General features: G+C 41.0%; 1 protein-coding gene across 1 annotated transcript in view; it reads right to left on the bottom strand.

Annotated features, from left to right (window-relative positions):
- fgf22 (fibroblast growth factor 22) overlaps positions 1-17564 on the bottom strand; it is a 39851-nt gene extending 22287 nt beyond the window's left edge. The window contains exon 1 of the mRNA XM_017701247.2: positions 16596-17564. Coding sequence (XP_017556736.1) covers positions 16596-16935 — 340 coding nt within the window. The 5' untranslated portion in view covers positions 16936-17564. The remainder of the gene's footprint in view (positions 1-16595) is intronic.
- Positions 17565-17981: the final 417 nt, after the last annotated feature.

The raw sequence follows: 17981 nt of genomic DNA, 5'->3' as shown, positions 1-17981 counted from the left end.
CAGGCAGGGGATCAGGGGTCAGCTGGGGACAAAGAGACAGACCCAGACATGGCCTGGGACCCGGGGCCCCCTCCTTCCATTGCTCTCTCGCTCTCTTTCTTTCAGTGTTTTTCGTCCTGCCTTGTCTAGTTGTTCCCCGCTCAGTCGTTTCCCTTAACCTGCTGTAAAGTTTCCCTATTTTGTTTAACTATATGAACTAAATTTGATTTACAGATGTGATTTAAATATGGGAACCCTTCATAATAACATGTCCCTAGAAATGGCAATGTAATCACTGTATAATAGTTTGTTAATTATGTATTAGTCACTAATTATAGTCATATGCAAAAGTTTGAACAGGGCTCAGGCACTTTTCTGCTAGTCTTAGTGTGTGCATTTCTATTTAGTTGCTGAAATATAAAATGTGCTGGAATTTTATGGGTTTTTTTCTGCAAAATATATCAAATTCTAGAAATAAACAGTATTTCTGTATTAAAATATGCAGAGGGTGTGTTAACTTATTTTCACTTAGAAAATCAACAAGACATGGAATTGACCAGTGGTCAATTTTGTGGATGACTGTATAGAATTATTACTTGTTTATTAATCATTTTTTTGAATTATTAACCACTTATTTGGTGATATACAAGTCATTAAAGCAGTAAGTAATATGGTATTTATAAATATATTACACATTTGTCACTTTATATCAGGGGTCCAATGATAATGATAGTTAAGGTTTTGGAATGTATTTATTAACCAGTTAATTATGATTAATTATGTATTAAAGAGAAGTTAATGCATCACATGGCATTTATTTAAGTAGTACTTAAACACTTAAAACGAGATGTAGAAAATTCATTTGTAATTATGATGAATTGTTCTTATCTTATATATCAAGTAACTGAATCATTAACGAACAATAATAATGATTCTAATTCTACAATTCAAATGAAATGCTTAATATTCATATGTCAATATGTAATAATGATTAACCATCAATAATAAACTGTCACTCGTGAAGTTGCTGCATATTAGAGTTTGCTATTACAACATGTTAACTATATTAATATAAGGCATATCAACACCATCAACAGGGCATTGCTGGTGGATGGTTCTGTATTAAGTTCATGCAAATGTAAGAGAGAGATTTGCACTTAATAAAGGCTCCTAAACTGTTCTTCACTTTGATATATGGTTCTAGGAATAGGAATGAAATCTAATTGATGAAGAATCCTTACTTTATGTGGAGGTTATTTAAACTTCAAAACACTTCTTTATCCTCTGCATCTCAATTACAAAAAACAGACTTTAGAAAAGATCATTAATTGGTATAGAACCTTAAGTTCGAAAATGTTCTCCACACTCCAAACATCCTTTACAAAACTAAAGCTTGACAAAAAACCCTAGTTGGTTTAGAACCTATTACATGTTAAGGTTCTTTAAACCTTAAATAGTTTCTTCAAACTCCAGATCTGATTTGAAAAGCTAGTTTGTTAAAGAATCGTCCATTGAAGGGTTCTTCAAGTGTGTCTTTTGTGGCTTTGCTCCACAGAACACTTTTGGATACCTTTATTTTTAACTCTGTAACTTTAAAATCGCAAAAATATTCTTTAAAGAGCTGCACTTGTTTGTTCAAAGAACCAAAAGTCTTATCTGGCATCGTTCAAAGCCTTTCTGGCACCTTTATTTTTAACAGCGCAACCCTACTTCATAAAAGAGTAAGAAACATCTCAGTAAAGCATCCTTCCACACTTACAAGCTGTCCTCTCATAAATACAGCCCACGTTCGCACCCCCTCGCTAGCCAGTGGAAGACGGCGAGTCTCATGGAACAGCGGAAGTCTTTCATTAGTCAATTACTGTGCCACATAAAGAGGCCACTTCCAGAGTCAATGGTCCTGGGGTCAGAGGCCGGGCGATACCATCATTCCCTCAGACAAGCCCGTAGTTTGTCTGATTTGCACATGTTCAGTAGACATGAGTAGACCCCATTCGTCTAAGTGTTTCTGAAGCACAGATTAAAGACAGGGAGTAATAAACAGCTCGACTCTGTACTGAACATAAACTGATTATGAGAATAGGAATCTTATCAAGTGACTCATCATGACAAAGGTCACAATGATATTAATGGCAGAGGTTAGTCTAAATGCATACACCAGGGTAACTCTGGGACAGGATAGGTGAGAAGGGTGGAGAGTAGTTTCACCCTCTGGGTCCATAAAAATGTTAACTTTTCACCTCACTGTAGGACAGTGTTCATGATACCTACATGAGCTCATCATAAAAAATGGCATAAACCTACATAAACATTTACAAAGGCTTATTCCTATGGGTCTATTATAAAGGCTGCCATTGTCAACTTTAATACGAAGTTGTCATATCACCTACATCAGGTCATAATTGTTTCTAACATTGGGGTACATCATGCCAATGTTTGGGGTAAAATGGCATAGCACGCTATGACAACTGACTGTAGCTAATGGAATAACACAATGACAGAACGGTGATGATGTGACATAATTTAACCCCTTAAAACACACTAAGGCTTATTATTTAGTAACTACAAGGACTTCAGTGCAAACTAATAGGGTTTTATTAGGTCATAGAAGCATGTAGTAAAAACCTGCCAGCAGGCCTACAGCTTGGTAAGGGGTTAACCGCTTAAAATTTCAGGTTTATTACATACTAAGGGTTATTATTAGGTTATTCTTAAGTTATAGTAGTTTGTTATAAAGCTTTGGGTTTGCCAGCTTTTTATATGTTAAATCATACAAATGGTAACATGACACTCCCTTTAACAGCCACAGAAAGTTCTCACTTCTGTTTAGCGAGCCGTGTCATATTATATCAGCATTATGTCACTGTGAAGTGAGCTCTGTCATTTCACCCCAGAAAGTGTCCCGACACAACCTAACATCAGACAAAAATCACTGTCACCTGATATACCTTTATGGCAAATGACATCCCTTGAAATACTTGTTTATAAATGTTTGTGCAGGTCTATGTCAGTTCATGTGAAGAACGTATGAAGGTGTAGCTTTATGAATGCTGCCAGAGAGTAAACTGTCCTAGCTTTGAAGGTGCAAGAGCATAAAAATTTATGCTACCTAACAAACATAGCCTGTCAGAAGTCAAGGTGGGCCACAGAACAGCCCATTAATTAACAGAGCTATAATACAGACCAGCTGACCAATAATTACTCATCATCCCACCCAGAGCTTTAGAGTACTGGAGGTCTGGAGCGGGTTCTCCCATGGGATCCATGGAGGTGAACAAGGTGGAGGAAATTGTGGTCTCATTTTCCTGCTCCTGTGTGGCACTGAATGGTTTATGGGGGAGGCAGAAATCAGGCACAAGGAGGAGCCTTTCTTTAATCAAGGAAGGAATGAGAATGAGCAGCAGTCCTTCTGAACCATGCACCACTTCCTCAGGGAGCAAGCAAACAGCCATCGCTGACAGTTACAGACAGATTCGAGGAGCACGATACGATTCACGTGATTCAAGTAAGACTTAGCTCACTGGTGAGGAGTACTTGATTGCAGTATTTTCAGCTTATTTGTCTTTTTCCCACCCACACAGAAAAATATGAAGGTCTAACTTAAAAGTTGCATATACACAGCTTGTACAATCTCCTCAGAAAAGCATTAGGCAACAGAATGGGATGCCCAATGCCAAGCATCAGCTTGAGGGGTAGAGAACACCCCAACCTTGGGATGTGAAGCAGTAGAACTGCATTCACTGGATGGAGCTTTATCCAAAACCTTTGTGACGAATTGGCATGATCCAGAACTAATCATCCAACATCAGTACCTCTGACCTCACTAATGCTTTTTTTGCTGAATGCCATCAAATCCTCACAGCAATGCTCCTACATATAGAGGAAAGGCTTCCCAGAAAATTAGAGGCTGTTACTGCAGCAAAAGTTTCTTTTAAAGAGAAGAAGAACAATTGGATGAGCAGGTGTCTACAAACTTTTGTACATACAGTGTAGCTAAGAGAGGGGAAGGGCAGTGGTGCAAGGTCCAGGGGGTTCCGCTCAGCTGATCAGAGGCAGGTCAACCTCTGTGCCCTGTCCCTGCCCTCTGTTTCATTGCACTGAAATGAGACAAACTAGACAGGGAGGTGACAGACAACACAACAGTGCCATCAGGTGCCTGTCAGACCTATCAAATGGCTCCAGCAGTGAGGGAGGCCTTGACCTTAACCCTATCCTTTGCAGGGGGTGCCTGAAACCCACTCAACCAAGCAGTGGAGCCAAATGATGACTCCTCTGGGGAAGTCCTGCTACGGATGACTGGAGGGCTTTCCAGTCTGTATTTGGGTAATCCAGAGTACAGAATAGCAACAGATGTTCTTACCTGTTTATTTGGTCTTTTGTAATTGAGTTCAGACCTTTCAAACCTGCTGTTAGAAGCCAGGTATATCTTTATTTTACAGTCTATCTATATTGTTCTAGGTAGTACCCAGTTAAACAAGTTGTGCAAAAGACTATACGTAATTCGTTTTGGATAACATGACAGTCTATCTTTGCAATCTTTGGATTCAAAGACAGTCTAAAAAAAGAGCACCAAAATCTTAAATGCCTTACACAAGGAATAGCCAGTCAGGCCTGGGATACGAACCCATGACCTCCGGGTCGCTGGATCCCCTCTCCTACTACTAGGGCAAAGAACTGCTGAGTCATTTTGAGTGAAAAAAAAGTACCAAGTACCAAGATATTATGGGGTAGTTATATGGGGTAAGCTGCCAGTACAAAGAAATGGGAATTTTATACACAATTCTAAATTCCAAAACATTTGGGAGAGTGTGTGAAATTCTGATTACAACAGTAGTGAGTAGTGATTTCTGTTGAAAATTAAATTGAAAATAGTATAAAAACTTATTTAAAAAATATTGTGCATTTGACTTTATGTACTTTTTTAATATAAACTAATTCTAAGTTGGATGCCTGCAATATGTTCCCAAAAAGTTGGGACAGAAGCTTGTCTACCTGTGAGTTACATCATTTTTCATTTAAACAGCATTCACTAAATGGTTGGGGATTGAAGACACAAATTTGAAAGCATATTTTTTGCCATTCTATTGTTATACATCCCTACAAATCTTCAGCTGTGCACCTATACAGAGCATTTGTGTCAAATTTTGAGTTTTATTCAGTTTAATAAGTCACACATTTTCAATAGGTGACAAATCTGGACTGCAGACAGGCCAATCTAACACCCCACCATTGTAACACATATGGAATATCACTTGGTGTCATGAGAAAAAAATCACTATGGAAGGAGCTGAAAAAGACAGCATCTAAAAGGCAGCAGATGTTGCTCCAAAATGTGTTTGGCATTAATGTCCTTTCACAGATTGTAGGTTACTCACTAATACCTTTTCATACCATGAACTTTACACTGGTAAGAATCTGAATGGTCCTTTACTTATTTGGCCTGGAGGACACAACATCCATTTTTCCATGACCAGTCTTAAAGGCTGACTCTTCAGACGAAAATACATGTTTCCATTGTGCATCAGTGCATTTCAGTTCAGCTCAAGCCCAGAGAAGTCAGCAGCATTTCTGGATGTTGTTGACATATAACTTCTGCTGTGCATAGTAGAGTCTTAGTCATTCTAGGAAAGTCTGTCCATTTGACAGACATCTTTGTAATGCCCCTCATTTTGAGTTATACAACTCCAGGTTTCTATGTTTTTGAATGGGGAGGGACTCACCAAAATCAACCAAAAACATCATTAATACTTTTCAGCATTTGTCTCAGATAAGATTTGTTGTTTTTTTTCAGCTTGTTCTGGCTCCTTCACTTTCACACATCTTCACAACAAGGTGAAGCTTTTTCTGCCTACAACTTTACCAGCAAGATGATTAGCTTATTTTATTGAAGGGCAAGAATTTCCACAGTGTTGAGCATTATGAGCTTTCCCATTCATTTTCCAACCTCTCCTAGTTTATAAAGCCTCGTTTATAAAGTTTTTCATGGTGTTCCAAAGCCATTTGGTGATGTCCATCGTAGAAGCATGCTGGGCTTTAATGCAGTGCCTTCTAAGGGACTGAAGATGATGGGCATTCAGTTTTTTCTTTATGCTCAGAAATTCCTCCAGATTCCCTGATGATAGGATGCACCGTAGAGGCTGAAATCCCTAAATCTTTGCCATTTTTGGCCAAAGACTGTTATTTTTAATTTACTGATGTATTCCTTGGTCACAAGGGACTAGATCTTTCTTACATACTCCTTTATGCCTAATCATAATTGCACCACCTGTTTATGATGTTTTTGAATAGTTCACATTGTTTCTAATCTTAAACTGCTTCAGTCTAAAATTCTTAGAATGAGTGTATATTTATTAAAAAACAATTTGAAATTGATACCTTAGAACATTAAACGTCTTGTCTTTACTTCTTGTCCAAATACAGGTCAAAGTACATTTACAAATAACTGCTTTCTGCGTTTATTTGCCTTTTGACCTACTGTGCCAGGTTTTTTGGAACTGGTACTACTTATTACTTACAGACAGAACCTGGGCTGGATAATAAAACAATGATTCTTATTATAGTTTTATTGAGTTACCACTTACATCGGGAAACTATCTATTAGTGTTGTACAATGTGTTGCAAGCTTAGTACAAACAGTATAATGCAGCTAATAAAACACTTTGCTGGCTGTGGTACGCCTTCATTTTTTAAACAAGGAATGGAACTATAAAATGTAAGTTCAAAGGAACTTTTTAAAATGCTTTTATATGCATATTGGTTTTACAGGTTCCAGCTAAATCTGGGATATATATAAATATCTTGTAATTGAGTAGATTTACTTTCCCACTTAAGCATGAATGTGAAATTTAGACCTAATCAATGAGGGAGCTCACTTGGCTGTATCTGCTTAGATATCATAAAAATCCTGATTGGTCATAAATGAAAGGCTACTGAAGTGTGTCCTAGAAATGTAGCATTATTTATAATTACCAAATGACAAACAAAGTTAGACAAATGATGCAATATTCCATAGAACAGCCACGACAGTTTCTTAAAGGTGCTTTGTTGTATTTATTATGGGATAGGACAGAATGAGTAACACTGCCGTCACTAGCAATATCATGTTATCATTTTATTTACTACAGGACTCCTAGTGAGTCAATTAATATTTTATTGAAGCCTCATTCAGATATTGTTGAAAGAACCACCCTCACTACACGGTTGTAGGCACAGTTATGTCGCATTGTTGTTGAGAAGGCCTTGGTAACCACAACCGACCTCCAGTATGACTACTGAGGCTTCAAAAGACCAGACTGTAGCTCACAGGGCTACATTTATACAGCCAGGGTCACTGGTTTGTATACACACAATAGGTCATTTTCATTGTTGACAACATAAATTTCAACAGGCGGTGATTAGTTCAAGTAAAGGTGTTGAGATGACAGTGCTGATGGCCTTCAAAGTGTTTGGCCAGATGTTTGCGTGTGACTGCACACACACCACCTATACGTAAGGGAGTTATACTGCGCATTGCTGATAACCCACCCTCCACTGTTTAGATGATAGATGATCGATGGATAAATAGGTAAAACAGCTGCTGCAAGATCTGGACGTGTTTTCAACTAGGAACAGGCCTCGCACCAACTCTTTCAATTTGTCCTTAAAAGCCAGGCAATAACTAAGCTACGGGTCAGTGTAGCCTCCGATTCTTGGTTGCTGATGCCATTAAAGTTGGACTGTAATCAAGTTTATAAATTTGAATTTACCTTAAAGTTCTGTGTGAAAATATCATAACGCAAATATTTATACTAGATAATCAGCTATGCTGTTATTTAGTAGAGCTCAGCACTGGATTTTTCGTGACAACCATTACGTCATGCTGACAGTGAGCAGATGTGTCAGTCTGTGTAGAATCAAGGGAGATTCTTTTTGGGTGTGGACATCTACGCTTACAACATAAGCATTTGGATGAACATGGGAACAAGTGAGTACTTAGGATCAGACGAAAGAAGGATAAGCAAAAATTGAGACGTGTGAAATGTCTGGACCACACAGTATTGCTCAAAATGTCTTGGTTGTCTTGGTTACAGGATTATCCATTGACATCCAAACAATTTAAAGTATCCAAACAGGCCCTGGTACCTGCTTTTGCACCCATTGCTGATGCAGTCTTCATTTGAGCTTATACTATCTCAATTGAAAAGCTTTGCCAGTACATTGAGATGTTTTGAAGCAGCTGCACTTAGGCCACAAGAGTTTATCATGCTCAATGCGAAGGGTCAGCTTGAGGAGTACAAAGCCCTTCGCTGTATTCTCTGAAGTGATGGAGCTCCATCCAATGGCTTTGGGATGAGCAAGAGTGGCCAGAACTAATTGTTCAACATCAGTTCCTGACCTCACTAATGCTTACTCGGCTGAATGCAATCAAATTCCTCACAGCAATTGGATGAGCAGGTGTCTCGAAACTTTTAAACCTATAGCTGGTAGCTCAGCGGTCAATCCAAAGACCGAAAGGGTGTTTCTTGTTGTACTTTTGGGCAAAAAAACAAAATACCCACTGCCCCAGTACTGATCTGCCAAAGCTGATCAGGGCATAGCTACATAATGTTCTGAACGGATTCTCCATTAATAGGAAAACCAGGCTACCATGAACTTATCACTCAGTTCACTTTTCAACCATAAAGCATACATTTCAAATGTAATACGTTCAGTAGATCTTCCTTAAGCAGGTACTGGGAGGGCCTGAATTTGCCTGCTGTGACTCAACTCTTTTTTTTATAGCTCCCTTTTACAGCTCAATCAGCTGCGTATCTATGCTGGCAGACGGGTGAGCGCCCCACTCCTGGGTGTGCCATATTCTCATTATCGTTTGGCCCTTGGAGATCCGTAAGGTCAGGTTTGTTTACGGTATGCAGAGACATTGGCTTGGTTTCAATAGGGCCATTTTGTTCTTTAGTTACTGATGTATCAGCATGATCAAGCAAGGCATGAGTTACCAGGCCTGAGTTAAGTCTTGCAACTGCTGAAAAGTTTTCCGTCCTATATAGAAGGAAACCATGTCTATTATATGGCATGTACATTACAGAGCAAGATTAATGAGAGTAATAAGTCTGTACGCTTCCTCTGGAAACTTACATTAAATCAGCAATGTTTTACTTAGTATTTATTTTATACAGTACACTCTTAACAATAAAGGTTACGAAGAGGCTCCTGGATTAGAGCCATTATTCTAAGAAATACCTTCACACTTCCACATCTCATTTGCAAAAATGATTGGATAAGAGGTGGAGCTCAAATGGGTCCTCAGGGACCCCCAGATGGTCCACATTGTTTGCTCTGTCCCTATGCATCGCAAATTAGGATAGAGCAAAAATCTGGACTGTATGGGGTTTCTGGAGCCCTGCTTTGAGAACCACTATTTTCAAGAACCAAGTCAAGTCAAGAGGCTTTTATTGTCATTCCATCTATGTACAAGTACACAGTGGGGTGAAATTACGTTCCTTCAGGAACAACACGGTGCAAAAAAAACAAAAAATAAAAATAAATACGACAAATTAAAAAGACATTAGACACTGTAAACAGACAGGACAGTGCAGCACCAACACGGCATTCATTTCTGGACATGAGGTCGTGAGAATAAGGAGATATTTAAAGATATTAAACATGCTGTGATCTGTGAGTTTACGCAGTCAGTTAACACACAAACACAGCAGTTACTGAGGTAGTAAAACTTGAGTAAAACTACACTGAGGTAGAAAAACTTGAGTAAAACACAGTGTAAACACAGTGTTAGTAGCAATGTTCCAGATAGTGCAAGTAGAGCATCAAAAAACAGTGTGTGTGTGTGTGTGTGTGTGTGTGTGAGAGAGACAGAGAGAGTGTAGAGTATGCATGTGAGGGACGCTTTCGGATCAGTCCTTGTGAGTTTAAATACCTAATTGCTTGCGGGAACAAAGCTGTTGCAGAGTCTGGCAGTGATGGCACGGATTCCTAAAATGATGTAGACATTTAAAAATGATTGCCCCCCCCCCTCCAAAAAAAAAAAAAATTTATTGACAACACACAGGGGAATCCCTTGTAGCCCCTCTGAGGCCAGGGGGTAATCAACATCCAAAACATAACGTACTGTCTGGGCAAATCGGGTTTAAATCAAAAGGTTAATTCAGAACTCCTAAAATTCCCACAGAGTCTCGTAAAGAGGTGCTGCCCACTACCTCAACTCTGACACAGTGGGGCTGAGTCTGTCTGCCTGTCTGCTTTCTTTCATTTAGTCCCAGAGTCCAGAGAGGATGACTGTGTTTCCTTTGGCAAATGTTAGCATCTGGTGCCGCATGAGTAAGCCTAGCTGTGGGCACCCAACAGATCTAATTAATACGTGTTTTACATCCCCCACAAAAATGTATATCATAATAACAAGTGCTAATGACTTTTCATTGAGGGGAAAAACACTTAGATCAATTTTCAACAAACCTAACAGATTAGCTGATGCAGTGCATTGTTGCGGCAATGTCTATTGAACTTCTGTTGGTACAGTGAAGGTGCCACTTGGTGTACAGTATGCAATGATTTAGGCCTGTCAAGGCCTATGTAAATCTGTTATATTGTTAGAAAGAAAAATTAAGCTGACAGTCAGGTTTGCTGCTTTAGAACTTTAACCATTTGTATTTGAAGACTAGCTCGATACTGAGTGATGTCCTGAATGGAAGTCATTACTTGCGAAGAGAGCTCAACATATTAAGCTTGTTATTTAAGTACTCAGGTTGTCAGGCTGAAAAAAAAAAGCCTTCGGGAGCCAAAGTCAGACTCAATAAACCTACTGATGAACCCAGTAAAACTGAGTGTGGTGCCAACGTCAGACAGGAGCTGTTCACTGCTAATTGCTAAACTCCTTCTTTTCATCCTTTCATGGTATCAAACCCGCCCTTTGGACGCCACAGAGGTTAAACTAATTAAAGCACTACTGGCACACTTTTCCTCCACCATTCCCAGGGTGTGTGTATGTGTGTGTGTATTTCATTTTTCTCCCTCGTCTCTGCTAAGTGCCAGGAACAGCTGGCAAGACATGGACTTTCTATTTTCCCACTATAGTCGGGACTGGTGTCCCCACTTGGAAGGATTCAAAGGGCAGGATTCATGTGATTTTCCCCATCTCTTTGGCACCACATCCACCCAGAAGCCCCTCTGGGCTAAAAGTAAGCAACATTCCCAGACTTCACGGAAGTGTCTGGAATCACCTGGTGTCCACATTCCCTTAAACAGCACCAGGATATCCACCAGACTCTCAAGGCCTGTGCTCTTCGCTGAAATAAACAGTTTCTCTTTTAATGCCCTCTAGATTTGTCTCAAGCAGGGAAAAATCATGGTGTGGCCCAGACCTAAGACTGAATAGGTCCATCTGTACTGACAGCTACATGACTAGTCCTTAAAATTAAACTTATTCCTTATGCCTGAACTTAGGATGGCAGACATAGAAGACATAACAGCTCATAGTATCTTTTCAGCCAGGCCTGATTTCGAACCTCAAAAAAAATAAAAGAATGTCCAGCAAGTTTGCTAAGAAGGCCTGTGCTTAGTGACAGTCCCTAGTGGCGGTAAAACCTTGTTTACCACCAGTCGAAAAATCTGTTCAATGATTGATTTATTTCATACAAGATAGGAAATTGCTAGTGTTCCCAGACATGAACATAATTGAACTGTTTGACACATGGGTCAAATGATATCCTGCATTAAAACCATATTTATTTATTATCATTTTACAGATGAAACTGTTGCAAAAAAGCAGCTGTTGAGCTCCACTTGATGGACACGCTCAGTGCTGCAGGCAGATGTCAGGCCTGTGCAAGAAGCCACAGTGTACGTTTCACATCCTCAGACCACAATGTCAGGTTTGAGACATCTGACAAAACAGCTTCTAGGGAAAAACGTGAGTAAAATCTCAGCTCTTGTACAGGCCTCAGGTAAAACGGTTTTACAAAAGACAGCACTGAGCTAAGCTAAGCAGCCTCTGACAGTAAGGCCTGTCGGACATGTGCAGTTTGGTTCTTTATTACTAGATTAATTACAGTTCAGTCAGGACCACTTCATTTAAGAAAATACCTACCTTCCTGCCCATTTATGTGCAGAAATGGAAAGCCTAAGGCAGGGAGAGCGGCAGAAAGGCCCTCCACCAGGGCAAGCAATGATAAACCCTGAAATTAAGACAGACAACACGAAGGAGGAGTTGGGGTGGAGCTGGGTTGCAAAGTGGCTTGCAGAGGAAGCAGTGGGATTGGGCATGGGCATAATGGTAAGCAACATTTCTTGCTAAACCCAGATCTCTATTGGTAATAGCAGTCCTGTTCCAAACACTTTCACAGCAATATAGCAAAAAATCCTGGTGAAAGACACTGAAACGTGTTTTTGCTTGCCAACCAGAAAAAGGTTAACGGCTAAAATGTGCTAGACTTGACAAAATTCATGTATCCTCAATTTCAAAACAGGACTAAAACATTTTAAAATGGAAATATCTTGAGCAGCTCTTGAAAGGCAGTGCAATTCCTATCTTGTTGAGTGGCATTTGGTAAGTTGAATGAGCCCATTTTACCAGCCTAAAGTGAATCTGTTCGGCATTAACTGAAGGCTGTGTTGTGTTTATTAATTTTACCTTAACCTTAACCCTGACATGAACATCTAGGCTATGACGTTTTGCTCCAAGCAAGTTAATACAACTTCAGCTAACTGATAGCTAGCTTAACTAATCTTGCTCGAACAGGGCTTTAAACCAGTTAGCTAATAAATAATGTTATGCGACTACCTGGCAGGACAAAGTATTGATACCAATATCAACGTTTCTGCTTTAATTATTGAAGAATCGCATAACTCACTGAATGACAGTATTCGACCACTACATTAACATTGAAATGTTAAATTCATGAGACTGTAATCTGAGACAAACTTTAACGGTGGACAGCTAGTATTTTAACGCCTGTTAAAACACATTCTTTCAGATGACAAGATTCATTTGACACCCAAGTGTCAAGTGATGAATATGACTACTATATACATTCGTTTTCACCTCCGCTGCCCTATACGCCAGCACTAGTAGCACACAATCTCTCCTCTGTGGCTTCTCTGTGGCTCCATAGACTGACAGTCTCTCTTTTTGAAATATGTTTTAAATAATTCCACAATATATTCAGAACGGGTGGATGATTTTCTTCCTGTGACTTGGGTCCAAGCTCAACACGCCTATGAAATCACAGCAAAGGAAAAGGGCAGCATGTAAAGCGAGATGCAGAGCTGTGAGGGGAAACTTGGTAAACATGACACAAGGCCCTGGAAATACCGCCGAAATAGAGACGAGAGGAGAGAGAGAGAGTGCAAAAGGAGGGGGGAGGAAAGGAGGAAAAGGCCTGGCAAACAGCAAAGTGGCCATATTTTAGCACAAGTGACTTTTCTGATTATGCCTGTTGCATGACTTTATTTCCTTAGGGCTGAGTGCGGTGTCAGTGCCTGGACCCAAAATCAAGCATTTGATGTCTTCATCCACACCCACCCAAAGCTTCAACAGTGTATCCTTTTTAAAGTCCCATTTACAGGGAAAAAAGATCATGTAAGTGGGTCCTGTCTGCCAGCAATATTTCATAAGTAACTGTGACATGAAAAATGAAAAGGAAAACAACCTTGGCTAAGCAAAATCTTCCAAGCGGGCAGCTGTCAGGTAATGGATAGAAAAAAATGTGGTCATTCATCAAATGACAGTCCATTAAATAGAGATAATGATGACCCATAGTCTGGGACAGTAACCCACTTTGTCAGTATATTTATTTATTTGCTTATTATCCCCATTCCTCATTTCAAGTGCATTCACTTTTAGTGGAAAACCTGATCAACCACGAATTCGACATACTATACAGGAGCTCATCCACTAAACATGTTGTCACAGGCCGAACAACTTGTCTAACATGCTATCCATCAGGCTTGTACGGTAGCGAGTGGCTTATCGCTGCCGATCAGCATTGAACCCATTTGAATTTCAAAACTTCAAAGCTAGGGTCAAGACGAAAACAAATTTCAGGAATCAGTGCCAGTGCCTGGTGTTCAAACGCCGTGAATGAAATTTGCTTGGCCATTATTTGCACAATTATGCAAGTACTGTGCTTTCTGTAGTGGTTGGCTGAACCAGAGCTTTCCTAAAACTAGCATGCCAACAAATAAGTTTGTGCTAAAACCAGAACATCTGAAAAAATAAGTTCGCCTCAGATTGCTGCCAGGTTTTCCTTTGGCTGAAACTGTGCGGCGGTTGAAATGGGGACCGCTCCATTCACCCAAATGGTACATGGACACAAAAGCTTCTCTGGCTTGCTATTATTCCCCCACCAACCTTTTTTTTTCATTGCACCTCCTTTCTACTTTCAACCTGTCTCTCTCTTCTTTGAATTTGTGGGCCTGTGTCTTCCCTCAGCTGTTCCAGTCTGCTGGGATTGATACAATATTTTCCAACCTCAATTAGCTGAGGGCCCGTTGACTAATTCCAACTGTTTTTGCACCTGAGCGGAGTCAGGAGCGCGGGCTGGAAAAAGTGAGCGGGGGCACAGGGTATGGGCGCAGCAACGGCTGTTTGGGAAAAGCTGCTGTGTTGACAGACTGTGGGGGCTATGTAGAGGACAAGGTGGGCAGCACCTTCACCAGCACAGCTGCCCACACGTGAACAGAGCATATGAGAGTGCAAGATAGAGAACTACTTTCAGAGCAAGAAAATGGTCCATTATGATGCCAGGTCCAGTGCATGATGTGAGCTGTTTTATTTAGAGCATATTATCAATAGCAATCAGACAGTGGAAGCTTTGTATGTGATTGCTTTGAGCTGCATTATTACATAGATCATTCTGATTAATGTAAACTGCATTTTGATTTCTTTGGTTGCTGACAGTAAAGCTGTCAATGAAATGTTATGCCAGGAAATATTACAGAGGGTTGTTCTTTCAACAGCACAACCCAGGGCCATATAAGCATTACGCAAGATGTATTATATCATGGTGAAGGAGACCCTCGCTACTCAAGGGGTACTTTTGAAATTCGGGAGCAGGAAATGAGAGGATGGTAGGCAAATGTACAAGCAAATTGCATCGGTGGACTGCACTATTTCAGCTAATCATGCTCAGCACTGGCTACTAAGCAGATCTGACAGAGCTCTGGAAACTAGAAATGTATAAAATTCACTGTCGTGCTTGGCCAAGGACACTCCTAGAGTTTATCACAACCCAACACTGGTTGCAAAATTCATGAACAAGGGATGATAAAGTTACCAGACATGCATAGTTGTGCTACAAAATGTACATTCTTAGCAAAAAAGGGTTCTACAGAAGGGTTAATCACTTAACAGTAGCCACATTTTGGTGCTATTTAGAAGCTTTTTACAATGCAACAGGTTTTCCATCAAAGAACCATTTAACATGCAAGGAACCAATAGTGCATTCAAATGGTTAATTCAGTAACCATTGCCTTTACTATAGAACCCTTGATGAACCAAGATGCAGCCAAAAAGTGAAAGACTAGATTTAATCTGATCTTTCCATATAATTTGTCTTGATCTTCAGATTGGATCCTAGAAGCTTACATCAACCTGGCTACTTTAAAGGCACCATACTAGGTACCATTAATATTCATTTTTGCCATATGTTCATGCGATTTTATGTAAAACTACTCAGTATATCCTCAAAAACAGTACAGATGCAAACCAACAGACGCAAGCTGTGTTCCCAGTTGGAGCAACTGGTCTGGAAAGGATGATTCACGCTCTTCACAGTGGGCACTCTGCAAGTCCAACCCTAAACAACTACAATGTGTCAGTCTCATGGCTTTTAAAACCCAAAGCCAGACTGACAGATAGCCACTGCTGACCCCTTGACATAGGGTCTCATGGAGTAAAGCTCCAGTTGCTGAGAAAGAATAGATGTAGAGTCACATGGGACCCAAGAATTTGTGATTTGTTTGGAGCAAAGAAGCTTGTTGATGACAAGCAAATTTGGGTGATTTATCCCTGTGGAAAACAAAGATACCAACTGCACCTGCTGTTTCAAGATGTTCCCCAGAAGGGGCTTGAGATAAAATCTACTGCTAATTCTGGATCTCAAACTGAGCAAACTGATCCTAAAAACAGAAATATTAAAGGAAATGGTAGTTTTCAACTATTGCTATAACTACCTTATAATGTACTACGTTATACTATGCTACACACTTAACGACTGTTTTAGTGTTTGAGGATACATTTGCTGATTACGAGTAGATATTTTGTGACTGAGCTTCGGTGAGCTTCTTAAAAAGCAGACTCCTCATTCCCTGCCCCTTTTAATGGCTAACAGATACGTCGTGTTTTTGTATTTAACTCTGCTCCACTGTAAACACGGCAATGACTCACCCATGTGGTGCTTCTTTTACTCACAGGGTATTCCGGAGCCTACCTAAACAGCTAGCAATTCAACGCAACAGCAATTCAAGGTAAGGTCTGATGACCCAAAGAAAGGGCAGAGGAATCCTGAGTGATAAAAGACATCATAAAGAAGATAAGACGGTGCACTTATGGCAGTAAAAGCGAACACTACAACATAATGAGCTCCACACCCTTTTCCAGATACACATTTCTGCCGCCTACTCACTGTCAGGATAGTTCTTGCGTCGGGTACCGTCCACCTTGCCCGTCTTATCGATGCAGAGGAAGAACTTGTTGGCGGAGTACAGACGCCGCAGCCGGACGTCGCCCTCTAGGTGGTTGTAGCTGCGCGTGTGCCGCTCTAGAGTCCACGAGCAGTTTGTGCTCCGTGCCAGCAAGTGGAGGGGGTCATGCCCCAGTCCAGTCGGGCAACCTCCGAGAGTGGTCCCAGCCAGAAAGAGCAAGGAGAGGCACGCCAGGCGGAGGGAGAGGGCACACGGTTGCAGGGGCTGCCCGAGACAGGCCAAGCCTATGGAGGTGAGGTCGGCCGACGTCCATTTGCACATGGTGGGTCAAACTCCCGAGGTGCACCTTGCGCAAGCATTCGGCATGATTTTGCACCCCGTTCGCTGGCCCGCTACACACAGTCCCTGCAAACAGCAGCTGCTTTCAGCGGGAACCATTCAGAAAGAGCCGACAGAACCTTGCAGAGCTTCAACTGATGCTTTGGTACTTGAAGGATTTCTGTTGGATCCAGGCACCTGTTTGTCCTTTTCCTTTGCTGTGGCTGGTCTTGCTCTTCACAGAATTGATGTGGCACTTTGTAATCCCATCTTCCAGCTCTTCTCGGGTTTCTCTGGAGCTCTCAGGTTGCTTGACTAAACTTCACTCAGCTGTGGAGAGAAGAGTCCTGTCTGACGGCTGCACCTTGCAGACGCTCCCTCTCCTCCCAGCCAGGGGCTGAGCAAGGTGAAACGTGAGGCTGCCTGACCCGTGCCTGTGAATGAGCTGAGTGAATTGTGTGTGTGTCTGTGTATGTGTGTCTCAAAGAGAAAGGGAGTGAGAGTAGGGAGAGAGAGAGGGAGAGAGGAAGAGAAAGAGGCTGAGGGAAAGAGAGAACCAGCCGTGAGAGCACGCCTGTGTGACCGAACGAGGCAGTAAAGCTGTAAATGGGTGTCCACCGCTTGCTCTTTGGTGGGGTGGCTCACTCTTCCCCTGCATTTTATCCTGGGCAGGGCTTGTATCTGGGGGACTAATGTGGATGGGTGTGGCCAGGATTATTCATAATCACTTCAGATGAATGACCCTCTCAGTATTGTCTCACCTTTTATTTTCCTGCACCATCATTCCCCAGAGCAAATTCAGCAAAGCCACCAAACCGCTCTAGGTGGGACTCACCACTAGCTCTACTTCTGTGTGCAATTTAAAGCAACCTACACATCTGTTTTATTGTCATGTCATGGTTTCTGCTGAGGCACTCAATGCCATTTTACTGTGATGAGACTTTATTCTGCTTTATCTTCAGAGATAAAGCAAGAGAGTCAAGAATGTAATTGGGCTCCCATTTGGGCTTGTGCCATGCAAGATATTAATGACAGTTGCAATGGTCACC

This window comes from Pygocentrus nattereri, chromosome 15 (genome assembly GCF_015220715.1).
Source record: "Pygocentrus nattereri isolate fPygNat1 chromosome 15, fPygNat1.pri, whole genome shotgun sequence".
Lineage (NCBI taxonomy): Eukaryota > Metazoa > Chordata > Actinopteri > Characiformes > Serrasalmidae > Pygocentrus > Pygocentrus nattereri.
Note: the sequence above shows the minus strand (reverse complement) of the source record. Positions and strands in the feature narration are given on the sequence as shown.